Raw genomic sequence first — 25,934 nt, 5'->3', positions numbered from 1 at the left:
CTTCAAGTGGTCCTCCGTGCCATCCGTGACGTTGCTCTTTCTCATCACTTGAAGGCTGAAAGCAGGCTGAAAGCAGGCTGAAAGTCAGCATCCAGTCCTCTGGTCCATGCTGGCCGCTTGGTCCCTCTGGCGCCACACTGCTCGACAGCAGACACCAACTGCCAGTAATACCCGGTAAGTGGCGATTCCCCCCCGCCCCCCAGCATGTGCGCTTTTCTCCTTTATCCTGGCACGGACACTTCCCTTAGTCAGACAGAATCAGCTTCACTTTAGGCCCACGGGAACCACGAGCAACAATTTGGGCTTGTGCTTCGGGCATAAAGAAGGGAGCCGTGATTTTGAAGGAAGACTGCGCTCACGCAAGCTCATTGCACGCAAACAACTTTATTAGCGAGCGAGTGAGAATCCAATCGCAAAGCTCGGCTCATTTGGACACAAAGTTTGTGACGCGCGGCGATTGAAGTTCTTATCATATCACGAATTTGTGAACAGTCACCGTAGATATGAGGAATAGCCATTCAGAAGGTCCAATCTCATGTAAAGAAAAGAGAACGTCATTTTACTTTCAAGTCAATCCCATGCCATTTCCATCGAGCGGGCGGGTAGGTCAACTACACGCTCCAACTGACCCTCTAAAAATCATTGGGAAGAGATGACCCAGTTGGGAAGGAGCCAACGATTGGCAGCACAGCCTCATTGCCCGCCTGGACCGATTCATTGAGCACCTGCACACTTGTGTCTCTTCACCTGACGTTTCACGTGAAACCTTTTGTCACACACAGCGCAACTGAATGGTTTCTCACCAGTGTGCGTTCTTACGTGTGATACCAAATGCTCCTTCTGAGTGAATCTTTTATCGCATTCTGAGCAGGCAAACCTTTTCTCCCCTGTGTGTGTTCTTGTGTGTGCAATTAAATGCCCCTTCTGAGTGAATCCTTTCCCACAAACTAAGCAGGCAAAAGGTTTCTCTCCAGCATGAGTCCTTGTGTGCGCTGTTAAATTTGTCCTCTTGGAGAAACGTTTACTACAAACCGTGCAGGAAAAGGGTTTCTCGCCAGTGTGTGTTCTCGTGTGTTGTATCAAGGTCGAGCGCACGCTGAAGCTTGAGCTGCAAACTGAGCAGGTGAAGGGTTTCTCTCCAGTGTGCGTTCTGATGTGTATTCTTAAGTCCCCCTTCTGAGTAAATCTTGTACCACAAAATGAACAAGCAAACGTTTTCTCCCCGGTGTGTGTTCTCGTGTGTGCAATGAGATGCCCCTTCTGAGTGAATCGAGTGTCACAAACGGAGCAGGCAAAAGGTTTCTCCCCCGTGTGGGTTCTTGCGTGTGCTATTAAATCTCCTTTCTGTCGGAATCTTGTTTGGCAAAATGAGCAGGCAAAAGGCTTTTCCCCAGTGTGCCTTCTTGAGTGTATTCTTAAGTCTCCCTTTCGAGAAAAGCCTTTGCCGCAAGCCAAACAGGCAAACGCTTTCTCCCCAGTGTGTGTTGTTGTGTGTGCGATCAAATGTCCCTTCTGACTGAATCTTTTATCACAAACAGCGCAGGAAAAAGGCTTTTCTCCAGTGTGCGTTCTTATGTGCCTTTTCAACGTCGACGTGTTGTAAAAGGTTTTGTCACACCGAGGACAGGCTAAGTGCTCGTTGTCCGTGCGCCACGTCACCAGAGCCCCTTTTGAGTGCTTGGCGTCGGCAGAGCGTGCGCTCACGTCGGCAGCGTCGTCTGAGAGGGGAGCTAAGAGGCTTTGTGATTGGAAGCCTTCCAAGGCCTCCTCTCCGTCGCCTGCTTCACTCTTTACCGTGACGCTCAATGGGAAACCGTCCTCTTGCTCTTTCTCCTCCTCCACGCCGGGCTCCTGAGGCCAAAGGCAAAAATGGTCTTCACTGTCGTCTGCACAAGGCAAAGAAAGAAACGCACGCACGGTTTGCGGTTGAAGTCCGGCTTTGCTTTTTCAAGTTTCATGTCGGGACTTTTTCATGCTCCTCCTCACTTGGACTGCAAGAAAACAGTGACTACTGACCTTGCTCTTCATCTTCTTCACTTTTCACAATCACAGGCATCATTTCAAAGTGGCTGATTTCGGCTTCCCGCTCTTCCTCTTTGATGTTTGGGGGCTCTGGCTCCTCCTGCCGCTCAAAACCGAGATCTGTGACGTCTGCAGGACACAAGAAGACAAACGCAGGTGGTACAGCTGCCGTCTTGCCGTAGCCCGGACATGGGAGGAAAATGAGAGAATGTTGGAGTTGTCGGCTGTAGTTGGAGGTGTACTCATGGTTCTTCTGACGGGGGTTATCGTGGAAAGACTGTGTGGGACGTGCGTGCGAGCGAGCCTGAGTGAAGGCAGCGAGGCACTTGAAATATATTGGCAAGTCGATTCGGCTGAGGCAAGTAGTTACTAAAGAAGCAAGCAAAAAAGCGCACAAACCTGCTCGGTGGAGCCTGACTTGAGGCCTTGCCGCAGCAGCAGCCAGCACTTGACGTTCTGGCTCGTTGTCATATGAGCTACGTTTTGCTCCGCAGCAGATTCCCCCCTCACGCTCTTCATTGACAACGTTTGCACACATTTCTTCTTCACGATAATAGCAAGACGTTACACGCCCGCTCGCGCTCGCTCGATTTGTTTCGCAAAGGTGTCGGTCTCTTCGCTGGCGGCTCACAAGCTAAGCTAAGCTTGCTCGAGAAGCTTCAACATGCACCGAGACAAATTGAAGCGGACACGGAGAATGAAATGGATGATGTTTTTGTCTCGTGCCTGATCAAGGCTTTAGTGCGTTGAGTAGAAGGATTCGGTGGAGCGCATAAAGCTCAAAGGGGGGATAGGGGGGACTGCACGAGCGCTTTGACGAAAACAGTACGGCAACTCCATTTGGACAAACTAAAACTGTTGACTTTCCGGCGTCTCCACCCTGCGTTCCCCCCCCCCCCCCCCCCCCCCCCTTTATTTGAAATAAGGACATCAGAAAGCGTCGCCCTGAGCACTGCTAACGGCTTCAGCAAGCAGAGCGAAATTGGTCGCAATGAGCCAAAATGTCAACATTGAAGCAATGAAACAATTATGATTCTTTTGCTTTTCTTTTGGAATTACCACATCATTTGACAGATTGTTACCTTTCCCGATTCAAACTTTTGATTTGATACTAATTGATGCCAAAAAATGTCACTCACCAAAAATGCAACATTTACACAGTTACAACAAAAAGAGATTTCTCCTGTCATTTCTACATTTTTGGACCAAGTCTAACCGTTCCAACTTAAACCGAGTTTTAATTGGACATGTCTTTTTTTGACGTTTTTTTTGCTACGATGTCAAAAATTCCAATTCACCCAAAATTCGACACCTTCCCCAATGATCAGGAGTTTATGTTTTTTCGTCTGTAATTTCAATTCTATGAAGTGTTCAAATTGGACCTGGTTCATCTTATTCCTACCATGTCCAAACTTCCCCTAGACTGGAGCTTGCCGACGATGGGAATCAAGAGAGTTGGAGATGGGAGCGATAGAAAATGACCGACCGCCGCTCTACCGGAGCGTGCGCCTGGTTTCTATCTCGTACCTGGAAGGCCTCGGGAGTTGACTCCCAACCGGCCTCGTTGGTCTCTTCCCAACCCGAAGTTAGAAATTGGAATCGCTTGAAGCCACTTGAGCCGGCTGTTTTGTCGCACGTGGACTTTGTCTGGAAGAATGACCGCGTGGTTCATGAAGCGGGTCGGGTTCCGGTGATTCCAAAGCATGGAATGAGCGGACGAGTCTTAGCCTGAGTTTGCTCACTTTATTTTGCAGGCAGCCTCGCTGAGCGAGCGGCGCTCTCCTCGCCTCCACACTCGTGTCCCTCGAGGTCACACTTGACCTTGAAGCTTCTTTTACACACAGTGCAATTGAACGGTTTCTCACCCGTGTGCACTCTTGTGTGCTCTGCCAAATAAGCCTTTCGAGTAAATCCTTTGCCGCAAAATAAACATGCAAAAGGTGCTTCCCCGCTGTGTGTCCTTGCGTGCCTTGCCAAATCTCCCTTCTGAGTAAATCTTTGAGCGCATTGTGAGCAGGAAAAGGGTTTCTCTCCAGTGTGTATCCTGACGTGTTCGATTAAATGTTCCTTTCTCGAGAATCTCTTATTGCAGAACGAGCAGGCGAGTGGTTTATCTCCGGTGTGTGTTCTCGTGTGCCTTGTTAAATGTGTCTTGGATGAAAATGTTTTAGCACAAAATGAGCAGGCAAAAGGTTTGTCTCCAGTGTGTGTCCTCATGTGTTTGGTTAAGTTTCCCTTCATGGAGAACCTTTTATCACACACGGAGCAGGCAAAAGGTTTGTCGCCAGTGTGCGTTCTTTTGTGCGTGATTAACGTTCCCTGCGCGGAGAATCTTTGAGCACAAATGGGACAGGCAAAAGGTTTTTCCCCAGTGTGTGCTCTGGTGTGTCTTATCAAATCGCCTTTCTGAGTGAATGTTTGGCCACAAACGGAGCAGGCAAAAGGTTTCTCTCCAGTGTGCGTTCTCATGTGTTTGGTTACATTTCCCTTGATGGAGAACCTTTTATCACAGACTGAGCAAGCAAAGGGTTTGTCGCCAGTGTGCGTTCGCGAGTGTGCTTTCAATAATGACAGCCTGTAAAATGTTTTGTCACAATGAGAACACTGGAAAGGCTTGCCGTCGGCGCGGCGAGTCGCATCGCCTCGAGAGTGATCGTCATTGTCCGAAGATGTCATGTTGTCACCTTCCGATAATGGAGCGATGAGGCCTTCTGAGCGGGCCCCTCCGTCACTTTGCTCTCCGTCACCTTCTTCGTCACCTTCTTCACTCTTCACGGTGACAACCGTGAATGGAAACGTGCTGACATCCTCCTCCTGCTCCTCCTCTTTAATGTGAGGAACATTGGCCTTCTGCTGCCCAGGACCGAGACCTTCTTCCTCCTCCTCCTCCTCCTCCTCACTGACGTCTTCATGACACAAGACAACAAATTCGGCCTTTCATCAGTCAACTTTCCTTGTGGGAGGTCGCCTGCGTTCCAGAAGGAGGAGTTAGCAAACAAGGGAGAAACGCACCTGCTTTGGGCAAGTCAACTCGAAGCCGATTGCAATCAGCGTCCAGTGCTTGACGGTTCCATCGGGTCGCCTCTTGCCGCGTCGCCGCACACAAATCTTCCGCGTACTCTTCTTCTTTGATGCGTTTTGCGCACATTTCGACACTCGCGGCTTGCTTTGCGATGTGTTGCTGATGAACGAACGAGTCTCTTTGTTCGTTCGTTCGTTCGTTCGCGGCTGGCTAGCAAGCTAAGCAAAGCTAGGCTAGGCTAGCTAGGCTATCTCGAGAGCCTCCGCCGGGATGCCCTCCCTCTACCGGGACGGACGAAAAGATTTCATTCACGGGGTGCAAATTCTTGTCCAGCGAAGATGGACGAACTGGCTCCAGTGCGCTTCAATCAATGTTCGAACGAATGTTCAGTCAAGCAAGCGCGACGTACGCAGTAGTAAAGCTCCACCGCGGAAAGAGCACAATACGTCACGTCCATTGACGTCGTGGTAAACAAACGTCATTTCCGCTTTAAATCCTCCACTCTAGCAGCCTTTGAAATGGTCCCATCGCTCGGTGGCTATCGCGTTGATTTCTCGAGCTGGCTGGCTGGCTGGCATTAAGTGTCACGTCTTCTCCCAACGCGACCCGGAAGTCGTCTCAAGTCACCACCGGTGGCATTATTGCACACGTTTCGGAGCGTACTGAAAGTTACGTCCATTATCACTGGACTCAAATAGCATTCATCAGCTACCCGCTAATCCAGAGAAGGCCGTTTGGCGGAAAATGACTTTGGGGCGGGCGGTCGAATGAAAGAACGAAAGAAAGAAAGAAAGAAAGAGTCGTCGTTGTGGCGGCGTGAAAATGTGCGCACATCAAAGAGTGCAGCACGACGAGGAAACAAAAGAGAAGATGCGACAATGTCAACAACTACTGGACGCTCAAGTTGTGCTCCAAGGAACAGGTTTGTACATTTCTTTTGCTGCCAATGACCGACATTGCATCCCCCTCCTCAAAAATGTCTGCTTTTGGATTTCTAATGGACTCCTCAATTGGTTGTGAAAATCAAATGCGGTTCCGAGGCACCCTCCACCCTCGTCATTAGGTGGAGCCAGACAGCTAGGGGGCGTCGCCTGCATTTGCTCAATAGTTCAGATCATCATCATTTTAATCCAAACGCTGATGGGATTGAAGAAATGTTGTCAACGGAGCCAGTGAGAGGGAACCGAGTTGCGCAATCAAAGGACACCCATTACGCAATCAAAAAGAAAAACGCCTGAGCCCGCTTTCACTCATCAAGTAAGTCATAAGGCTTGCAACAGGCGTCGTCGGGAGCCGCTTTGAGTTTTCATGTTTACGTTTTAGGAGCAGTCGTTTCAAATCCGACCGTTGTATGACCTTCCGTTTTGTCCAGGCCAACGTTTGACAAATGTCTGTTGCAGATTTTCACCAGGTCGCAGTTGCTCAGTTTCTCCACGCTGGGGTTCTGTAGGGCAACGCTGATGCCATCACGGAGATAGATCGGTCATGGCGAATGAGAATATGAAGAACAAATGGCTTCTTTTACACTTGACTAGGAACAGAAATGTAAATCGTGATCATACCTGGAAAGCATTGAGCAGAAATAAGCCACCATGTCAAAGTGGCAAGATCAGACTGGCCTTCCTAAAGCTTGTTTTTTTTCTTCTTCTTCTTCTTCTGCTGTCCAGCAGATGTCAGCAAAGATCTCCATTGGGAGCAGCTGGAGCCAGAGGAAGAGGAGCCAGACCCCCCTCCGGGTCACACTTGGATTAAAGAGGAAGAGCAGGAAGCTGACATCGGCAATTTTCCATTGACCGTCATTGTGAAAAGCGAAGATGAAGGTGATGGAGACGACTGTGGAGGATCGCAATCGAGCAGCCTCTTAGCACCGCTGTCCGACAGTGACGACGTCGCCGCGTCACACGCTCCTGGTGGTGGAGGAGAAGATGAAGGCTCGAAAGCTGATGTGACAGCTCACGCTGACACTGAACGTGTGAAATGTTCCCAGTGTGACAAGACGTTTTACAACAAGTCGACGTTGAAAAGACACTCAAGGACGCACACTGGAGAAAAACCTTTTGCCTGCCCAATTTGTGCCAAAGGATTCTCCATCAAGACAAACTTAACGCGGCACATAAGAAGACACCAAGGGGAAAAAGCTTTTGGCTGCTTAGTTTGCCATAAAAGATTCGCCATCAAGGAAGATTTGAAAATACACACGAGAACACACACTGGGCTGAAACCTTTTGCTTGCTCCGTTTGTGGGCAAAGCTTCTCCAGAAATACAATTTTAACAACACACAAACGAACACACACCGGGGAAAAACCTTTTGCCTGCTCGGTCTGCGGTCTTCGATTCACTCAAAAGCCAAATTTAACACGACACGCGAGAACGCACACTGGTGAGAAACCTTTTGCTTGTGCCGATTGTGGGAGAACATTTAACCGAAAGACAAATTTAGCAACGCACACAAAAACACATGCTGGGGAGAAACACTTCAGTTGTGGCGTGTGTGAGAAAAGATTTCATGTCGAGCGTGACGTGAAGAGACACAAATGTGCTGCTGGTCAGAAGAGTAGCCATCGATGAAGCTGCTGGGGGGGAAAAAACAACCAAACAAAAAGCGACATGGTGGCATTATTACATTGTGTACTGTAGTTGACCCATCGGTCAAATAACAATTTGGAATTTCTGTACTATATGCAGATGAGAAGAGTGAATAGAATGCTTTTTATTCTACGTGTGTGCAATACGGGGTGGCATTGCTTTTCCACACGTAGAAGGAGTCTTGAAAGCAAGCGACTGTCCCATTTATCTGCAGGTTGGTTTTTGTTTTCGGAGACGCATCGGCGTCATATTTGGTAGAATGATGTGAACCAAAACGGACCGTTTATCCAGATTATAAGTGACCCAGAGTTGAAGTTACCTCTTTTTCTGGATTGAATAATCTTATTATTATCTTAATAAACATTCAAACTTGGCTGGTGTTTTATTCCTTGTTTTTATTTTTTTGGGCATGAAAACAAAAATCTGACATTTGGTTAACTGCTTTATATGTACAATATGTATATGTGTTTTACGTTGTGTAATATGTGTTGGTGTCCCCCCAAATAAAGAGCACGTAGTCAAATACACATTCTTGACACACAAAAAATGCAGAAAAGTGATTAGGTACACCTGAAAATGGTGGTGTACCTAAAGGAGCGTCCGTGTGACGTCACAGATCAACCAGCCAATCAGGAGGTGGGGGTGAGGGCGGCTGTGGCACTTTTCACTTTCGGTTCGGCTTTGGCCATGATTTTTCCCTAATAAAGTGGCCCGTTATTAGGTACACCTGAAAATGGCGGCGTACCTAAAGGAGTGTCCGTGTGACGTCACAGATCAAACAGCCAATCAGAAAGTGGGGGTGAGGGCGGGTGTGGCACTTTTCACTTTCAGTTAAGCTTTGACCATGATATTTCCCTAATAAAGTGGCCTGTTATTAGGTACACCTGAAAATGGCGGCGTACCTAAAGGAGTGTCCGTGTGACGTCACCGATCAAACAGCCAATCAGAAAGTGGGGGTGAGGGCGGGTGTGGCACTTTTCACTTTCAGTTCAGCTTTGACCATGATATTTCCCTAATAAAGTGGCCTGTTACTAGGTACACCTGAAAATGGCGGCGTACCTAAAGGAGTGTCCGTGTGACGTCACAGATCAAACAGCCAATCAGAAAGTGGGGGTGAGGGCGGGTGTGGCACTTTTCACTTTCAGTTAAGCTTTGACCATGATATTTCCCTAATAAAGTGGCCTGTTATTCGGTACACCTGAAAATGGCGGCGTACCTAATGGAGTGTCCGTGTGATTCCCTCGTTAAGTGCACCTGCGTGAAAAGTTTTAGCTCCTGCGGAACGTGAAAGTGACCAAAAACTTTTCACGCAGGTGCGCTTAACGAGGGTCACTCGGAAAACATGTTGGAACGCGGCCCCCAGGACAAGAGCTTGACACCTGTGACCTTTGACCATTGATATTTCCCTAATAAAGTGGCCTGTTATTAGGTACACTTGAAAATGGCGGTGTACCTAATGGAGTGTCCGTGTGACTCCCTCGTTAAGTGCACCTGCGTGAAAAGTTTTAGCTCCTGCGGAACGTGAAAGTGACCAAAACTTTTCACGCAGGTGCGCTTAACGAGGGTCACTCGGAAAACATGTTGGAATGCGGCCCCGAGGACTAGAGCTTGACACCTGTGACCTTTGACCATTATATTTCCCTAATAAAGTGGCCAGTTATTAGGTCCACTTGAAAATGGCGGTGTACCTAATGGAGTGTCCGTGTGATTCCCTCGTTAAGTGCACCTGCGTGAAAAGTTTTAGCTCCTGCCGAACGTGAAAGTGACCAAAAACTTTTCACGCAGGTGCGCTTAACGAGGGAATCTTGGAAAACATGTTGGGACGCGGCCCTGTGACCTTTGCCCATGATATTTCCCTAATAAAGTGGCCTGTTATTAGGTACACTTGAAAATGGCGGTGTACCTAATGGAGTGTCCGTGTGATTCCCTCGTTAAGTGCACCTGCGTGAAAAGTTTTAGCTCCTGCAGAACGTGAAAGAAGCTAAAACTTTTCACGCAGGTGCGCTTAACGAGGGTCACTTGGAAAACATGTTGGAACGCGGCCCCGAGGACTAGAGCTTGACACCTGTGACCTTTGACCATGATATTTCCCTAATAAAGTGGCCTGTTATTAGGTACACTTGAAAATGGCGGTGTACCTAATGGTGTGTCCGTGTGATTCCCTCGTTAAGCGCACCTGCGTGAAAAGTTTTAGCTTCTGCTGAACGTGAAAGAAGCTAAAACTTTTCACGCAGGTGCGCTTAACGAGGGTCACTTGGAAAACATGTTGGAACGCGGCCCGAGGACTAGAGCTTGACACCTGTGACCTTTGACCATGATATTTCCCTAATAAAGTGGCCTGTTATGAGGTACACTTGAAAATGGCGGTGTACCTAATGGAGTGTCCGTGTGATTCCCTCGTTAAGCGCACCTGCGTGAAAAGTTTTAGCTCCTGCGGAACGTGAAAGTGGCTAAAACTTTTCACGCAGGTGCACTTAACGAGGGTAACTTGCAAATCATATTGGAACGCGGCCCCAAGAACTAGAGCTTGACACCTGTGACCGTTGACCATGATATTTCCCTAATAAAGTGGCCTGTTATTAGGTACACTTGAAAATGGCGGTGTACCTAATGGAGTGTCCGTGTGATTCCCTCGTTAAGTGCACCTGCGTGAAAAGTTTTAGCTCCTGCGGAACGTGAAAGTGGCTAAAAGTTTTCACGCAGGTGCACTTAACGAGGGTAACTTGCAAATCATATTGGAACGCGGCCCCAAGGACTAGAGCTTGACACCTGTGACCTTTGCCCATGATATTTCCCTAATAAAGTGGCCTGTTATTAGGTACACTTGAAAATGGCGGTGTACCTAATGGAGTGTCCGTGTGATTCCCTCGTTAAGTGCACCTGCGTGAAAAGTTTTAGCTCCTGCAGAACGTGAAAGTGGCTAAAAGTTTTCACGCAGGTGCACTTAACGAGGGTAACTTGCAAAACATATTGGAACGCGGCCCCAAGAACTAGAGCTTGACACCTGTGACCTTTGACCATGATATTTCCCTAATAAAGTGGCCTGTTATTAGGTACACTTGAAAATGGCGGTGTACCTAATGGAGTGTCCGTGTGATTCCCTCGTTAAGTGCACCTGCGTGAAAAGTTTTAGCTCCTGCGGGACGTGAAAGTGACCAAAAACTTTTCACGCAGGTGCGCTTAACGAGGGTCACTTGGAAAACATGTTGGAATGCGGCCCCCAGGACTAGAGCTTGACACCTGGGACCTTTGACCATGATATTTCCCTAATAAAGTGGCCTGTTATTAGGTACACTTGAAAATGGCGGTGTACCTAATGGAGTGTCCGTGTGATTCCCTCGTTAAGTGCACCTGCGTGAAAAGTTTTTGCTCCTGCGGAACGTGAAAGTGACCAAAAACTTTTCACGCAGGTGTGCTTAACGAGGGTCACTTGGAAAACATGTTGGAACGCGGCCCCGAGGACTAGAGCTTGACACCTGTGACCTTTGACCATGATATTTCCCTAATAAAGTGGCCTGTTATTAGCTACGCTTGAAAATGGCGGTGTACCTAATGGAGTGTCCATGTGATTCCCTCGTTAAGCGCACCTGCGTGAAAAGTTTTAGCTCCTGCAGCACGTGAAAATGACCAAAAACTTTTCACGCAGGTGCGCTTAACGAGGGAATCTTGGCAAACATATTGGAACGCGGCCCCTCGAGGACTGGAGGTCGACACCCCTGGTTTAAGTGAAAAGTGCCACACCCGCCCTCACCCCCACTTTCTGATTGGCTGGTTGATCTGTGACATCACCCGGACACTCCATTAGGTACGCCGCCATTTTCAGGTGTATCTAATAACAGGCCACTTCTTGATTGGCTGTTGGATCTGCGACGTCACTTGGACACTCCATTCGGTACGCCGCCATTTTCAGGTGTATCTAATAACAGGCCACTTCCTGATTGGCTGTTGGATCTGCGACGTCACTTGGACACTCCATTCGGTACGCCGCCATTTTCAGGTGTATCTAATAACAGGCCACTTCCTGATTGGCTGTCTGATCTGTGACGTCACTCGGACACTCTATTAGGTACACCGCCATTTTCAGGTTCGTTCGCGAAGATTAACGAGTGAGTGACAGACAGCGTTGCTGCTATGCCAGCCGACACACGTTATGCCGACATTGATGTTTTGATTTTGTATTTGTTGGATTGTAGTTGATGGTGTTATTATACCGAGTGTGTTTGAATAAAAGATTGAAAAAAAAATCCGTTATGCCGACTTTTGTTATTTTGGGGGACACCAACTCATATAACAACGTAAAACACATACATATTGTCATATAAAGCAGTTAACCAAATGTCTGCTTTTTATGTTTTAATTGGCGAATATAAAAACAAGGAATAAAACACCAGACAAGTTTTAACAGGTTTTAATGTTTATTTTAAAAAAATTATAATAATAATAAAAGCACATTTCAAACCAGCAATCTAATGTGAAATTGCAGTAGATATATTGGATACCAACATTTAGGCGTATATATGCATCCACGTTATTTGAAGTGTTCTAAAATCAAGATGACCCAAAGAGAAGCATCATCTCCCCGTTGTTGCATAACGGCGCATCCGTTCATGCAATCAAGTTAGCCGTTAGCTTGGAGAAAACGCGCATAAAAGAAGTGGTGTTTCACTGAGTGCTTCTTTCTTTCCTTGGCAAATGGTCAATCGACATTCTGGCTTCCATCGTTCCCTGACTGATCCGTAGATGCACGGGGGGAAGGAAAGCAGTTGCCCCATTGCCTCGTTCGCGAACGGGAAAGTCCGGCCTCGCTCCCTCACTGGTCCGTTCTCGCGATGAACTGGAAATGCAAATCACTCGCTCGCTCACTGACTCGTTGACTCACAGCTCCGTTCAGTTGGTGAACGGGAGATGCAATTCACGACTCGTTCGTGAACGGGAAGTGACGTCATTTTCTTCTTCGTTTTGTTTTACTTACGGCGAGGTGGCACCAGCTTCAATGGCATTACCGACACCTACTGGTTTTAGTCATATGAACTGAAACTCTCGTTCACTGAAGAATTTCGTGAATACGCAGAGCAGGTTTGCTCACTTTTTACGATCAGCGTTTTACCTTTCTAATCTTGTTTGAACTACGTGCGATGGTGTAACCTAGCAAGCCAAATGGTGGGGAGCTTCCACCGCATTTGAAAACGGTTCCTTAATTGTAAAATATGGATGGATCGATCGATGCTCATCGTAATATTCGAGGGACGGACGAATACCGGCTAATGATGTGCAGCAAATGAAGAGATGTCAGAATCAGCTTTATTGACCGAGTTTGCGCATGATCAAATCCAACACCGAGAACAGAAATGCCTTCTTGAAAGGCAATTTCAAATGAGAATAATATCGAGGCTGAACGCTACGCGATGCTAACGTTACATCAACACATAAACGAGCAACGTGGCCGACGTAACACCCCCGGCCGGCCGGCCAAAGGTGAAAAAAAAAAAAGGGCCACTTCCGGTCCTGGCATTTTCCATGCGTTACGTCGACTCGACCGATATTTGTTTTCCCGACCGGTCTCTTAAGGTGTTTGAGTCGCGCGTGAGTCGGCGAGGAGATCGCAAGCCATTTTGGAGATGATGCTCCAGTCTCGGCGGATGTCCTCGGCCGTGGTGTGCTGAGAGCTCACGACGAATCGAATGATGCGTTTGCCGTGAATCTCCGCAGGAATAAGGTAGAGGGCGCCGCAACGCGTCAGTCTCCTCAGCAGCTCCTGGGTGGAGGCGTTACCTTCCTACCCACCCGAGAAGAGAAAGGGAGGGAGGGAGGGAGCACTCCATTCAGACAGACACACAATCAACAGCCGGCCGATCGGACCTCCCTTCGGAGTTGACTTTGTGTCTACAGTTGAATGCCAACTGGGAGCGACCCACCTTGAGACAGAAAACCACCAGGCCGAGGTGTCTCTTTGCGGGAATCTCAAAGTTGGGCTCGCCTTTGATCAGCGTCTCCAGGAGCTCTGCCATCTCAATAGTCTGAAAAGCCCCCCAAAAAATTACAAAGGTCTGCCCAAAGGCGCCATTCCCCAAGATGTTGGAGAGCGTCTGCTCAACTTGTCATTCACAGGTCAGAGTTCACAGAGAGAAGAACTTGAAGTGGAGCATACGTGTCTGATATGTCCCTGGAGATTTGTCAGTCCAAAGGAACGCATGACGAACCACAGCTTGAGGGAGCGGAACCGGCGGCTCAGCGGAATCTGCCAGTGCTGCGCGGACGGAAACGGGAGCGCCGTGAGCGAGCGAGCGAGCGAGCGCCCGCCAAACCACTTGCTCGCAAAGCGCTCGTACCATTAAGTCTGGGACCGTTTGGGAGTTTTCGTGGCGGAGATAAACCGGGTCGACGGCAAACGTCTGTTGCAGTTTGACTTTGTCTTTGACCCTTGACCGGAACGGATTGGGCGCATTTCACGGTACACGCTTCACAGCACGTCGTTCTAACCATCAATGTGTCACGGATCATTCACCATAAAGCTGCGCAGTCGATGTGGACCATCATCATTTTGGGTGGGTTAAAGACAAACGAGTGTGCAAAGTCCACGCCTTGAAGGGACCAGCGCAGCTCCGGACACAAGTAGGCGGAGCCGGCGTAGGCCGCGTCCACGTGAAGCCACAGTCCCTCTTCAGCACCTGCAAAATGTGACCAGCCGGCCTGCAAAGTTACGCCCGCAAAACTCACCGGGAGGGAGGGAGGGACAAGAGAAAGACGTACACACTGGTCCCAATTCTGAGAGCGTGTCAAAGGCGCACGTCGCTGTGGTTCCCAAAGTGGCGCACAGCTGAGCAAATGAAACAATCAGTGGAGCGCCGCGCCACGCCACGCCACGCAGCTCCACTCCGACCTAAGTGAGTACCAGAAACGGGACCAGCCCTCTGCTCCTGTCCTCTCGTATGGCCCGCTTCAACGTCTCTCCTCTCAGCGACAGATGCTCGTCTGTGGCGAGGAATCGGATCTTGACCAGAGCGATCTGCGCCGCCTTTTCCACCGACGAGTGCGCCTGCCAACACGAGGAAACCTCACCTCACCGGACCGGACCGGACCGGCTTTTTCTTTCCCGCCTTTTGGCTCGCCGTCCGAGTTCTGACCTGATCCGAAGCGTAAGCCACTAATTTTGAATTCAGGACCGAGTCGTCCGTTTCGTGGTCCTGCTGGGCCTGCAGTGTCACAATTTGGTCTTTCCTGGCCGCCAGAAGAGCCACAAGTGTACTCTCACTGACGGAGCCCTATTTGCAGGGGGGGGGGGGGGGGGTGTCACACCACGGCTGCCCAGTCGGCCACCCGCCCCGCCGGTCGGCCACCCGCCGCGCTTACCTGGATGATGCCCCCTCCACGGCTGTCGCTGTGGTAATGCAGGAAGAAGTGCGGAAGGCCCACGGCTTTGCAAAGCCAGTCCATCACATTCATTTCCAACTCTGTGCACGCAACACAAAATGGGAAACGCCGCCACCACCAGCAGCGGCGGCGGCGGCATCAAGATTAGTTTCGGCCAAACATTTGGTGCAGACTCTTGTCCGAAAAAAGCATTCATATCAAAGTCGTCAGGCTTCTCGAAAGTCAAGGAGCATTCAAATGTACTCAGTCATGTTGTCCAGGTACCTAACGACAATGGGCTGGCTCAACAAAGCATTTACGGTCATCTTAAAAAATGGACCCATGGCCTTTTTTTTACCCCTGAAAAGACAAATATTGATTTTTATTTTGGGAGGGAGGGGGCAATATTAGAAGAAGATGAGGCTGTGCTAATGTTTTCCTCTCAAACGTAAAGCCATTTTGTGTTTGCTGGCCATCCAATTGTGGGTCCTCCTCACCCACGTGAAGCCAACACAGCTGATGGCGTTGGCCAGCATGTCGGCCAGCAAGGAGGGCCACGACGTCACATTGGGGAAGAAGGCGTGCATGTGCGGACTCTGCCAGTGAACCACCTGCGGGCGGCAAAGAAGTAAAGAAAGTCTTAGTCGCCAGCGAGCGGCGGCATCAATTGCGGGCGGATGGCGCCAGCGAGCGGCATCAATTGCGGGTGGACGGACGGCGGCATCAATTGCGGGCTCGGCGACACACAGCGGCCAAACTTACCCCCGGCATGATCACCTTCTCCACGTCATCAAAGATGCTCTGCCAGTCTTCGGGCTCGGCGGGCGCCGTGTCGGGAAGCAGTTCCCTCATGTAGCCCGGCTGGACGTCGGGAATGACGCGTCTCTGGCGGATGGAGCTCAAGTACTTTGTGATGTAGTCCACCAACTCCTTGCCTGCACGTCAGGGAAAGAGCTTGCGCCACCACAGCGGCGACAAGGCGCGACTCGTCCTTACCTCGGCGGTTGTATTCCTCAGCCTGCATCCTGGTGTGCGTGCGTGCTTGCGTGTGTCGGGCTGGGTGGGTGGCTGCGACGCTGCCTGCCTGAGCCGCGGCGTCTTCTTATAGCCGTGGCTGGCTGGCTGGCTGGCTGGCAGGCAGGCCGGCAGGCAAGGCCGCGCCCTCGACCGCCAGCCAATGCACACAACCGATTAATTATCTGTCATCCAGCTTGAAACAAATGTCTTCACCTTGTCATAACATTTGCAGAGGTGTCAAACTCATTTTGTCTCATGCCGGAAGGGTCATCAAAATTGCAAGCAATATCCATTTTTTCAAGTGAAAACCAGTTGTTGTCAATGCATAATTGGTCTTTGCGGGCCTGATCAAATGATGTGATGGGCCATACCTGGCCTTGGGTTTGACACCTACGTTGTCGACCCAAGATTGCAGCCAAAACAAAACAAAACAAACCTTCCTTGCGGCCAGCGCACACATCTAAATGTCCAAACACACTTGTTAAATGCAGCGTAAATGTTTTGGAACAACGACGTGGCCGCTTTGGTCGTTCACGACAAGGAGCGATGCGATGCGGAGGCGTGGCGAAAGCGCTTAACCCCCGCAGCCATTTTGCTCCTGCAGCGACGCCAGCGTCTTGCAAATATTTGTCAGCAAAGAATTCATTTGCGTGCAACACGGAAGAGGGTGCGACCTCCCTCCCGAGGCGCGCTTGAACTTGACTTCAACTTGAGACTGGCCGCAGTTGGAATTGCAAACACTCCAATGTGTCAATAAAGAAAGGAGAAATACGCAACAGCAATGTGTACGTACTCCTATTAATTGATACAAAGTGACTTAGTCAATCAGAACCACTGGCACGGCATACAGAGCTTTGTAACATAGGCACAGCTAGTGGGCCAGCCACCCTAGCAGAATTTCACTCCCTGTGATTTAGCACCAAACAACAGAAGCCACTTTGGAGGCGCAGATGGCTCATCTCCTAGCTGTGTCCAAAGGAAACAGTTGGGCAAGTTGGCCATTCCATTTTTGTTTTCCTCGCTCGACGACTGACAAAACGCAACCGAATCAATGAAATGACTGATTTGTCAAATGAATCATATCTTTGCTTATGATGAGCAGAAAAACAAAGTCAAAAGGCCCCTTACAAAGGTCTGCACCTTTGCTTTTGACGGGAGGGAGGGAGGGAGGGAGCTTTTTACAGCTCTGCTCTACTGGCGGTAGCACGGACAAAAGCAGTTGAAAAGCCCGATATATGCGCATCATCATCATCATCCAGGTATGAACATGATCAAGGTTAATTACAATGAATGAGCAAAGAATACATTGAGCGTGCTTATTGCTACAGCATCTATTTCTTTCATGAGCTCGGAAAAACGTAATTTCTTTATCATATTGCCATGGCATGTTTTTCCCAACATGATGCAGCCGGCTAGCTACACATGATCCAAAACGCCAGCTCGACTTTAGCGCTAGAGCACTTGAAAAAGCACCCTTGTTGGACATCAAGTCCAACCAATCGAAAGAGTTCATAGACGAATTTAGTCAGAGCGGACAAATCCAATGATGCCTTCCTTCTAATGGAAGGCTGTGGAATATTTCCACTGATTTGCGCAGCCAGCTGACTTTGTTTGGTCACTGTCTGTTTGAAGCTTGATGCCCACTGCTTTTCTCACCAGCAGCACAATGATGGATTGTAACCTGATACTTATTGGCAAAGCGTTTAGCACACACATTGCAGCTGAAAGGCTTCTCTCCGGTGTGCGTTCTCGAATGCCTTCTTAAATGTCCCTTCTGAGTGAAGGTTTTAGCACAAACGAAGCAGGCAAAAGGTTTCTCTCCACTGTGGGTTCTCGCGTGTTTTCGTAAGCTTCCCTTCTCCGAGAACCTCTGCTCACACACTGAGCAGGCAAAAGGTTTTTCCCCAGTGTGTGTTCTTGAGTGCGTTCTTAGATGTCCCTTTTCAGTAAATCTTTTCTCGCAGACCGAGCAGGCAAAAGGTTTCTCTCCCGTGTGTGTTCTTATGTGGGCCTTTAAATTGCAATGCTTCCGGAATTTGAAGTGGCAGACTGAGCAAGCAAAATGTTTTTCCTGAATGTTTGTCAAAGGGGCTCCTTGACTACAAAGCGAGCAGGCCAAAGCTTTTTCTCCAGTGTGCATTTTGAAATTGGACTTGGCTTCAAATGTTTTGTCACACTGAGAACATGTCCAGCGCATGTTGTCTGTCTGACATGAAATGCTGCCTCCATCATCCTCATGGTTATTACCAGAGTGCCAAATGTCGTGGCGGTGATCTGAAAGCGGAGCCAAGAGGCCGTCCGCATGGGATCTTCCAGGGTGGCCTTCAGGTGTCATAGAGCTGCGGCCGAGAGGCCCCGTCCCTCCGCCCTCCTCACGTTGAAGCCCCTCTTTGCCGGTCGGCGGCATCTCGGTGAGCTCCTCCTCCTCCTCAGCCTGAGGTGACTCTGGCTCCTGTTGACTGACGTCTGCCAGACACACACACACACAAGAAGACAAATCAATCAAATCTCCCATAGCTTTTGTTTGTAGCAGTCAGTGAAAAGAGTTGTCATGACTAGAAAGTGCCATTTGTGTTGAGGCCGCCCGCTTAAGAAGGCTTTTCGTGCAAACGCACAGAAGGATCAGGTGAACATCATTGACCATTGAGCTAGTTTTGCTGGAAATGAGTCACGTTTGGATGTGCATCATCTTCATTCGTCGATCAGGCTCTGATGGCCGTCTGCTCTGAGCCATCGGGCTCGCCCTCACCATCTTCACTTTTCACAACGATGCCAATGAACGGAACCTCCTGTTCTTCCTCTTTGACGTGAGGAAGCTGCAGCTCGAGCTCCCGTTCTTTCATGTGGGCAGGCTCTGGAGCCTCCCACTCCTCCTCTTTGACGTTGGCGAATTCCGAGTCGTGCCGCTCAGGACCGACATCTCCACCCGTGACGCCTGCAAGACACCGAAAGACATATTCTGGACAAGTCTTACTCTTGGTATAGTTTATGATGAGATATTCTTGATTGGTCCTCATCAAGGTGAGGCAGCTTTCAACAGTAAGCGAATAAATGATAAGATAAAAAGAAAATCAACTCCAAGAAAATAGTCTTCTATATCACATCAAGATAGATTTGACCAATGAATGACTTAACTAAATTCAAGGTCAAAGTTAGTAGCTGATATTTTGGCACAGGTGTGGCTATCCTACGTGCACGTTTCAGTAGTCTGTCTTTCTCCCCTTCAACAGACACGATTGATAGGATCAGCAAGTTCTGTAGGAGCCTGAGAACAATCCTGATCAGGATTTGAACCGCATGTCGGGCGGGCGGGCTTCATCAGCAACTAAACAAATGAGAGAGAGAGAGAGAGAGAGAGAGAGAGAGAGAGAGAGAGAGAGAGAGAGAGAGAGAGAGAGAGAGAGAGGGAGAGAGGGAGCTGAAGGAAACGAACCTGCAGTGTGCAACACGACTGGAGGATGCTGGAGAACCGCGTCCTGTAGTTGACCTTGATGCTCGTTCTCCTCATTTGTTCCACTCATTGTGCCCATTTTCACACAAACACTTTACGCGAACACTCTCAAGTGCCGCGGTTTTCCCAAAGGTGGCAAGGGAAGCCAGAGCCAGAGTCAGAGCTAGAGCCGGCCCTTTGGGAGAGAGAAACACTGGGCGGCTAATAAAAGCTAAGCTAAGGTCGGTAGAACGTGCGGCGACGGCGGAAGGAGGAGTTTATCCGGAAAGCACTCTTTCAAGTGTGACGTTTAACTCTGGTTAATCTACATCCATCCGCGCGCGACGAGGATTTAGGGCGTCCAAACTAGTGTTGATATCACGGAACCGCAACGTTGAGTTCCCGGTACTCTTCCATGCAACATCCGCTCGGAGAACTTCATAGCCTTGGCGTTACTGCCATCTAGCGGTAATAGCAGTACACAGCACATGGTCCTTCACCATCACAAGTCAAAACTTTGAACGGTCCCTAGAAGTATTATGACGAGGTATTTGGGTATTTGTTTCGATAAGATTTTTTTCTCTTCCTTCTACCCAGGTCCCCTTTGTTTTCCTTTTGGTAGACGCACTCACCGATCCTACGCAGTTTGTCCAAGTGGCCTGCCTTGAGGCGGAAGCGCCACCAAGGCGAGAATCCACGTTCCCGTCGAACAGCTGTTAGAAAACCTAAAGAAAGCAAATCAAAAAGACTTCTCGAAACACTACATTTAATTGCATTTAGAAAATGGCCATCATCCGCCCGGCCGGCCGCTCAGAGACTTTGATTGAGGAACGTGACGATTTCCACACTTTTGGGGCTGAGTCGGTTTCTCTTCCTGCTCACAAGTTCTCCGCATTTGGAGAAGACCTGCTCGCAAGGAAGCGACGACGCCGGCGTGCACAGGAAATGCTTGGCCAGCCGGAAGAGATGCGGGTAAACGTTGCGATGGCTCAGCCAGTAGGCCAGCGGGTCTTCCGCTCGCCCCAGGGGCGGGTCGCTCACGTAGCGCTGCACTTCCAGCGTGGCGTCCACCGAGGCGTTGCGCGACCGCCGCATGGCTTCCGAGGCGTCTCTGTCCAGGCTCTCCCAGAGGTCGATACCTGGCGCGGGTGCAAACAGGGTTAGGGTTAGCGTCGCCGCAGCGCTTTCGCCGTAGCGCTTTCGCCGTAGCGCTTTCGCCGTAGCGCAACTTTTGCCGTAGCGCAACTTTTGCCGTAGCGCAACTTTTGCCGTAGCGCAACTTTCGCCGTAGCGCAACTTTCGCCGTAGCGCAACTTTCGCCCTAGCGCAACTTTCGCCGTAGCGCAACTTTCGCCGTAGCGCAACTTTCGCCGCCGCCACTGTAGCGCTTTCGCCGCCGCCTTCGGGCAGAAGCGAGCGGCGATTTCACCCACCGGCGACGTTGGCCGGCGACGAGGGCGCCGACGCAAAGGGCCGCTCTTCGGCGGGCGCGCGCATGATGACCTGCGAGCACTGGGCCGCCAGGCGTTTGAGCGAGGTCTGCGCGCGCGCTTGATCGTAGAAGCCAAAGGTTTTGAATCTGGGATCCAGCAGGGTGGAGAGGGTCAAGGCCGTCTGGCTTTCCAGCGTGTCGAACCTTTCCTGCATGACGGAGAGCAGGTTGTGCGCCAGCTGCTTGGCCGTGGCGTGGCTGGTCTTTTCGTTGGCCTCGTGCAAGTGCAGCAGCAGCATTTTTGTGATGGGGATCACCTTGGAGGCCGACAGTCTCTTCTCCTGCGCCATCTCCAGGCTGGCCTGGTAGAAGGGCGCCAGCAGGTGCAGGCACGCGGCCGCTGTTTCGTGGTCCTGAGAGGACAGCGGCGGCGTTTCCAGCCCGGCGAGCGCCGCGCCCACGCACCGTCGCTGCTCCGAGAGGCGCTGGAGCATGAGGAAGGTGCTGGTCCAGCGCGCGTCCGCCTCCTGGACGAGCGGCGCGGCCGGAGCGTCCGTCTGCGCCTGCGCTTGTCTCAGCTTCTCTCTGGCGCCGGCGCTGCTCTTGAAGAGAGCCACCAGGCGGCGCGCCCTGCCGCGGAGCTCTTGCAGGCCCGCCGTGGCGTCCAGAGCCTTCTTGACCACCAAATTGAGCGAGCGGGCAAAGCAGAGCGCGTGTCTCAAATTGAGATCGCGCACCGAGGCCACCATATGGGGCGCCGCGTCGGTCACGATGGAAGTCACCTTGCCCTCGATGGCCCACTCCTCCATGAGCGCCGTCAAGCTGTCGGCCACGTGACCGGACGTGTGCGATTGCGGCAGAGGCCGCACGCCCAGAAGCACCGTGGCCACTCTCATGGCCTGGTCCAGAAAGTGGCAGGTCACCGCCAGGCAGGCGTCCGCCCCCACCGAGCTCCACGTGTCGGCGGTCAGGCTGACGGCTTCGGCCTGGCGCACGGCCGCCTCGGCCTTGCTCCGCTCCTCCTCGTATTTCTCCAGCACCATCTTCTTGAGGGCCCGTCTGGACGGGAGCACGTAGGCGGGATCCAGCGACGCCACCAGCGCCTTGAAGCCGCAGTCGTCCACCACGGAAAAAGGTTGCCAGTCTTTCACCACCATGTTGGCCAGCGCTTCGTCCAGCTCCTGCTTGCGGCCCGCTGAATGGCAAGACAAATAAATGACGGACGGACGGGCAAAGGTGCTCAGCTCGCCGCCCTTGGCCAAAGCGCTGGCTGGCTGGCTGGACTCCACTCACTTGCGGTGACCTGTTTCAGAGCGGGTCCGTGCCTGGCCGTGTAGTGCCTCACCATGGACGACGTATTGCCGTGGTACTTGAGTTCGGCCGAGCACACCAAGCACCGGACCTGGGCGGAAGTGCGTGTTAAAAACCGAGTTCAACTTCCTAGCTCGGCTCCTCCGTGTCGACGTTGGCACGCTGGCTGGCTGGCTGGCTGGCTGGCAGGCACGTACCTTATCGGGGGTGATCAGACTGAAGTATTCCCACATGTCCGAAGAACGACCTCTCTTCCTGTCTTGCTCCATAATGATCAGAGAGATGTATGTCATCAATTTGTCAACAACAACTCAAGAGCAACAACGCGAGCAAATTGCGCAACCGATTCCGAAAATGAAGCGGTTGCTGCTTCATACGTCACGTGTCACCTGCTTGGGCAAACGAGCTCAACAAACCTGCTCCGTGGAGCGCAACTCGGGCGTCCAGGAGTTGCGTCTCCTTCTCCTCTGTAACGCCGCCACAAACGTCCTCCTCGTACTCTTCCTCTTTAACTCCGCAAACTTCCTCCTCGAACTCTTCCTCTTTAACTCCACAAACTTCCTCCTCTTTCACACGTTTTGCACACATTGTGACGCACGCGATAAGCAGCACACTGAGCGCTGTGCTGAGAAGAAGAAGAAGAAGAAAAGAAAAACAACCGAAAGGCGTCTCTGCGTTAGCGGCTATCTAGCTAAGCTAGCTAAGCTGAATTGAGAATGCACCGAGACGACTTGAAGCTGACACCAACTTTTCATCAAGAACCTTTTTGTGGTGAGGATAGTGGTGAAGGAGGATGCTTCGGTCTGTCTACCGCGAACAGGAGACGAAAATCAGCTGCGCTAGCAACATTTTGCGGCAATGCTCACTCACGGCTGCTCCCGACTATGCCCCGCGTGCGTCATGTCGCATAGTCCGACGTCACTTCCGCATAGTCCGGCGTCACTTCCGCATAGTCTTTCCGTCACTTGCCAGGCGGCGACTCGGATGTCGGTTGACTTTTGGGCTTTTTACTACTTTGGTATTGATTGATTTGTTCATTGTTACAGCGGCCGCCCAATAAAGTGCTGCCTTGGCGATGAAGACTTCTGAGCAATTGCTTTGATCTGACCGCAACCTGAAATGCTCATCGCCATTCAACACTTTCGAGGGGCATTACCTAGCAACCAACCAACCAACATATGACTCCGCGTGGAATAGCAAAGAGCACCGACCTACATCAAGCCAGTCGAAAATGGGGATTTTGACATGGCCTATCTCTCTTAAGTCAACTCACTTCATTCCTTCCCAAACGAACATCACTGCTTTATCATCGCAGATTGTACATCAAAAATCTGAACACCTCGGACTGAAAACAAGTTGATTGATTTAGATTGCATCTGTGCGTGTGTGTGTTCTTTTTTTCTTCAAACATGCCTTTAAACAGTGGTATAACATTTTAATGGTTGAAAAGTCACAGACTGGCTACATTGCAACTGACAGGTTTCTCGCTAGTGTGTCTTCTTGAATGTCTCATGAGATTTCTCTTCACAGAGAATCTTCGACCACAAACTGAGCAGGCAAAAGGTTTCTCTCCAGTGTGTGTTCTTGTGTGTGTTGTTAAATTTGCTTTGATGGAGAATCTTTGGCCGCAAACTGAGCAGGCAAACGGTTGTTCTCCAGTGTGTGTTCTTGTGTGTGCTATTAAATTTGCTCTCTGAGTGAATCTTTTATCACAAAGGGTGCAAGCAAAAGGTCTGCCACCAGTGTGCGTTCTAGTGTGTGCTGTCAAAGTGTTACTTTGAGTGAATCTTCGGCCACAAAAAAGGCAGACAAATGGTTTCTCCCCTGTGTGTGTTCTTTGGTGTGTTGCTAAATCTCCCTTTCTCGAGAATGTTTTAGCACACACTGAACAGGCAAAAGGTTTCTCTCCCGTGTGCGTTCTTGTGTGTCTTTTCAGTGAGGACTTGTAAAAAGATTTGTCGCAATGTGAACATTTTGCATACTTTTTGTCAATGTGAAATGGCATGTCCGCATGAGCGTGTTCCTCATCATCAGTTTCAGAAGAGTGTGACGTTATGTCATCACCGTCCGAGAGGGGAGCCAAGGGGCTGTGGGATGGTGCTCCTCCACAGTGGTCTCCATCACCTTCTGCTGTCAGGGGTTGAGGTGTGCTGCTGCTGCTGCTGCTGCTGCTGCTGAGCATGCTGCTGCTGCTGAGCATGCTGCTGCTGCTGAGCATGCTGCTGCTGCTGAGCATGCTGCTGCTGCTGAGCATGCTGCTGCTGCTGAGCATGCTGCTGCTGCTGAGCATGCTGCTGCTGCTGCTTGACGGCTCTGTCCCTCTGTTCTCCTCACTTTCACAGTTGTCTTCACCTTCAATCTTGACAACGACAAAAGTCAATGGAAACTCACTGACGTCTCCCCCCTGCTCTTCCGCTTTGAAGTGTGGCTGCTCTGAAATACAATGGAGGATGCTTTATTGATTCAATACCACAAATAATCTATAAATAAGTATTAGCTTTGAATAACAAAAGTGCTCTGTTTCATTCTGTCAGCACACTCATGGAAAATCATGAAATGAGTATACCGAAAGATTTATTAAAGACAAATAATTCAATATATTTTTTGTTCTTTGTACCACTCTTGGCTAAACAAACAGGAATAAACCTGTTGAATAGAATTTTAAAAAAAATAAAGTATCAGTCTTGTCTAAAAGAACATGAATAAACTAGTTAACATGAAAAGTACCATAGCTGAAAGGACTGAGAGTTGCTATAAAAGCTTTGTCCATCTAATTTCTTTCAATCAGAACAAATTTGCAATTTATCAGACGTGTGTAGACTTTCTACATCCACTGTAGATAATATCAACTAATAAATGATCAGGCTGGATCTGGAAGAAAATAAATAAATAAATGAACATACAAATACACAAATAAATAAGAATAATTGTGGTATTTGAGGGTGAGGGCTCAAGGGGGGAAAGGCGATTGGAGTAAATAAATAAAGCTACTCGCTTGAGTTAAACCTGTCAATCAAAGTACCGCTGTAATACAGACTGCTGCATAAAATGTGAAAATACGTACAGCATGTCAGTGATTGTGATTATTCCAACAACAACAAAGTCAATTGGTGAGAGTACAAAAAGGAACAAACCTTTTCCGTGGAACTCAACTCGAGACTTCTTGCAATGTGCATGCAGCCATTGTCGCTCGTTCGCCTCTTTTGAGCCACAAAGTTCCTCTTCATAATCTTCTTCTTTCACACATTCGGCACACATTTTCACACGATGATCACAAGTTCTTTACATTCACATTTGGTCTCAAATTAGCTTCGTGATGCTAACAAACGCGCGACTGTTACCCCTGGCTAGCAAGCTAGCTACGCTATGTTAAATGGAGAATGTTCAATGTGCATCGAGAGGACTTTATCCGGCCACGAAGACTTACTTAAGGATTTTTACTCCCCTAAAGATTTCGATGCGTTCTGCAGAATTTAGGAAGTTATTTATCGTAGCCCGTTTGGTTAGCCGCACCGCAGCAGACAAGTGCGACGAAGTACGGCAACTCCGCTTGGTCGAACTTAATATGCATCACAATGCTGAGAGTAGGGATATATTTTTTCATCGAAATTGGACCGAGTGCGCAGTTGGAACATTGCGCCTAGTAAGAAAATGCGTCATCAAACACTTGCGTTTGCCGATGGTGAGTGAGCAGTTTGTGCTATTTGCCGTCATCACCGCTAGATGGCCGTATTGCGTCGGCCAGGGTGTTGTGTGACGGGAC

The 25,934-nt window shown here is 49.8% G+C and overlaps 6 protein-coding genes across 9 annotated transcripts; 1 reads left to right on the top strand and 5 right to left on the bottom strand.

Moving 5' to 3' along the window:
- Positions 1-596: 596 nt before the first annotated feature.
- On the bottom strand, positions 597-5,506 carry LOC119120264 (gastrula zinc finger protein XlCGF52.1-like). The gene is made up of 3 exons (XM_037247014.1): positions 5,035-5,506; positions 3,697-4,928; positions 597-1,167 (listed from the first exon to the last, which is right to left on the bottom strand). Exons 1-2 carry the CDS (start codon positions 5,168-5,170, stop codon positions 3,766-3,768), a joined length of 1,299 nt encoding a protein of 432 aa, XP_037102909.1. The 5' UTR covers positions 5,171-5,506; the 3' UTR covers positions 597-1,167; positions 3,697-3,765.
- A 161-nt stretch (positions 5,507-5,667) lies between these two features.
- LOC119120279 (gastrula zinc finger protein XlCGF42.1-like) lies at positions 5,668-8,004 on the top strand. Its single transcript, XM_037247046.1, has 2 exons — positions 5,668-5,966; positions 6,715-8,004. Exons 1-2 carry the CDS (start codon positions 5,867-5,869, stop codon positions 7,611-7,613), a joined length of 999 nt encoding a protein of 332 aa, XP_037102941.1. The 5' UTR covers positions 5,668-5,866; the 3' UTR covers positions 7,614-8,004.
- Positions 8,005-13,181: 5,177 nt separating this feature from the next.
- LOC119120289 (histidine decarboxylase-like) lies at positions 13,182-16,102 on the bottom strand. The gene is made up of 12 exons (XM_037247061.1): positions 15,978-16,102; positions 15,744-15,916; positions 15,474-15,592; positions 14,982-15,099; positions 14,756-14,893; positions 14,524-14,667; positions 14,382-14,448; positions 14,137-14,299; positions 13,961-14,051; positions 13,780-13,878; positions 13,547-13,648; positions 13,182-13,407 (listed from the first exon to the last, which is right to left on the bottom strand). The coding sequence occupies exons 1-12, from the start codon at positions 16,003-16,005 to the stop codon at positions 13,195-13,197; spliced, it is 1,455 nt and encodes a 484-aa protein (XP_037102956.1). The 5' UTR covers positions 16,006-16,102; the 3' UTR covers positions 13,182-13,194.
- A 1,319-nt stretch (positions 16,103-17,421) lies between these two features.
- LOC119120274 (gastrula zinc finger protein 5-1-like) lies at positions 17,422-19,864 on the bottom strand. The gene is made up of 3 exons (XM_037247035.1): positions 19,432-19,864; positions 18,748-18,933; positions 17,422-18,464 (listed from the first exon to the last, which is right to left on the bottom strand). The coding sequence occupies exons 1-3, from the start codon at positions 19,526-19,528 to the stop codon at positions 17,614-17,616; spliced, it is 1,134 nt and encodes a 377-aa protein (XP_037102930.1). The 5' UTR covers positions 19,529-19,864; the 3' UTR covers positions 17,422-17,613.
- Positions 19,865-20,175: 311 nt separating this feature from the next.
- Positions 20,176-23,098, bottom strand: LOC119120248 (E3 SUMO-protein ligase ZBED1-like). The gene is made up of 6 exons (XM_037246985.1): positions 22,934-23,098; positions 22,588-22,796; positions 22,369-22,430; positions 22,154-22,262; positions 20,862-22,055; positions 20,176-20,567 (listed from the first exon to the last, which is right to left on the bottom strand). The coding sequence occupies exons 2-6, from the start codon at positions 22,757-22,759 to the stop codon at positions 20,239-20,241; spliced, it is 1,866 nt and encodes a 621-aa protein (XP_037102880.1). The 5' UTR covers positions 22,760-22,796; positions 22,934-23,098; the 3' UTR covers positions 20,176-20,238.
- A 487-nt stretch (positions 23,099-23,585) lies between these two features.
- LOC119120277 (gastrula zinc finger protein XlCGF17.1-like) lies at positions 23,586-25,915 on the bottom strand. Of its 4 annotated transcripts, none has more exons than XM_037247040.1 (3): positions 25,306-25,915; positions 24,460-24,604; positions 23,586-24,381 (listed from the first exon to the last, which is right to left on the bottom strand). In XM_037247040.1, exons 1-3 carry the CDS (start codon positions 25,427-25,429, stop codon positions 23,622-23,624), a joined length of 1,029 nt encoding a protein of 342 aa, XP_037102935.1. In that variant the 5' UTR covers positions 25,430-25,915; the 3' UTR covers positions 23,586-23,621. The 4 variants fall into 4 exon arrangements, with proteins under 4 accessions (XP_037102935.1, XP_037102937.1, XP_037102936.1 ...); XM_037247042.1 differs by having other exon boundaries at positions 24,460-24,599; XM_037247041.1 differs by having other exon boundaries at positions 23,586-24,345; positions 25,306-25,912.
- Between the last annotated feature and the right edge of the window lie 19 nt (positions 25,916-25,934).

Source organism: Syngnathus acus, chromosome 3, assembly GCF_901709675.1.
Source record: "Syngnathus acus chromosome 3, fSynAcu1.2, whole genome shotgun sequence".
NCBI lineage: Eukaryota > Metazoa > Chordata > Actinopteri > Syngnathiformes > Syngnathidae > Syngnathus > Syngnathus acus.
The sequence above is the reverse complement of the archived record's forward strand: the minus strand, read 5'-3'. Positions and strand labels throughout refer to the sequence as shown.

Coding starts and splice junctions, on each gene's coding strand:
- LOC119120264 (XM_037247014.1), bottom strand. CDS start 5,170: ATGTGCGCAAAACGCATCAAAGAAGAAGAGTACGCGGAAGATTTGTGT. Junction 4,929..5,034: donor AGTTGACTTGCCCAAAGCAG/GTGCGTTTCTCC, acceptor TGTGTCATGAAG/ACGTCAGTGAGGAGGAGGAG.
- LOC119120279 (XM_037247046.1), top strand. CDS start 5,867: ATGTGCGCACATCAAAGAGTGCAGCACGACGAGGAAACAAAAGAGAAG. Junction 5,967..6,714: donor AGTTGTGCTCCAAGGAACAG/GTTTGTACATTT, acceptor GCTGTCCAGCAG/ATGTCAGCAAAGATCTCCAT.
- LOC119120289 (XM_037247061.1), bottom strand. CDS start 16,005: ATGCAGGCTGAGGAATACAACCGCCGAG. Junction 15,917..15,977: donor TGAGGAATACAACCGCCGAG/GTAAGGACGAGT, acceptor CCTGACGTGCAG/GCAAGGAGTTGGTGGACTAC. Junction 15,593..15,743: donor AGAAGGTGATCATGCCGGGG/GTAAGTTTGGCC, acceptor TGCCGCCCGCAG/GTGGTTCACTGGCAGAGTCC.
- LOC119120274 (XM_037247035.1), bottom strand. CDS start 19,528: ATGGGCACAATGAGTGGAACAAATGAGGAGAACGAGCATCAAGGTCAA. Junction 18,934..19,431: donor AGTCGTGTTGCACACTGCAG/GTTCGTTTCCTT, acceptor GGTGTCTTGCAG/GCGTCACGGGTGGAGATGTC. Junction 18,465..18,747: donor CGTTGTGAAAAGTGAAGATG/GTGAGGGCGAGC, acceptor TGTGTCTGGCAG/ACGTCAGTCAACAGGAGCCA.
- LOC119120248 (XM_037246985.1), bottom strand. CDS start 22,759: ATGTGTGCAAAACGTGTGAAAGAGGAGGAAGTTTGTGGAGTTAAAGAG. Junction 22,431..22,587: donor AGTTGCGCTCCACGGAGCAG/GTTTGTTGAGCT, acceptor TTATGGAGCAAG/ACAGGAAGAGAGGTCGTTCT. Junction 22,056..22,153: donor TCTGAAACAGGTCACCGCAA/GTGAGTGGAGTC, acceptor CTTGCCATTCAG/CGGGCCGCAAGCAGGAGCTG.
- LOC119120277 (XM_037247040.1), bottom strand. CDS start 25,429: ATGTGTGCCGAATGTGTGAAAGAAGAAGATTATGAAGAGGAACTTTGT. Junction 24,605..25,305: donor AGTTGAGTTCCACGGAAAAG/GTTTGTTCCTTT, acceptor ATTGTATTTCAG/AGCAGCCACACTTCAAAGCG. Junction 24,382..24,459: donor TCAAGCAGCAGCAGCAGCAT/GCTCAGCAGCAG, acceptor CAGCATGCTCAG/CAGCAGCAGCATGCTCAGCA.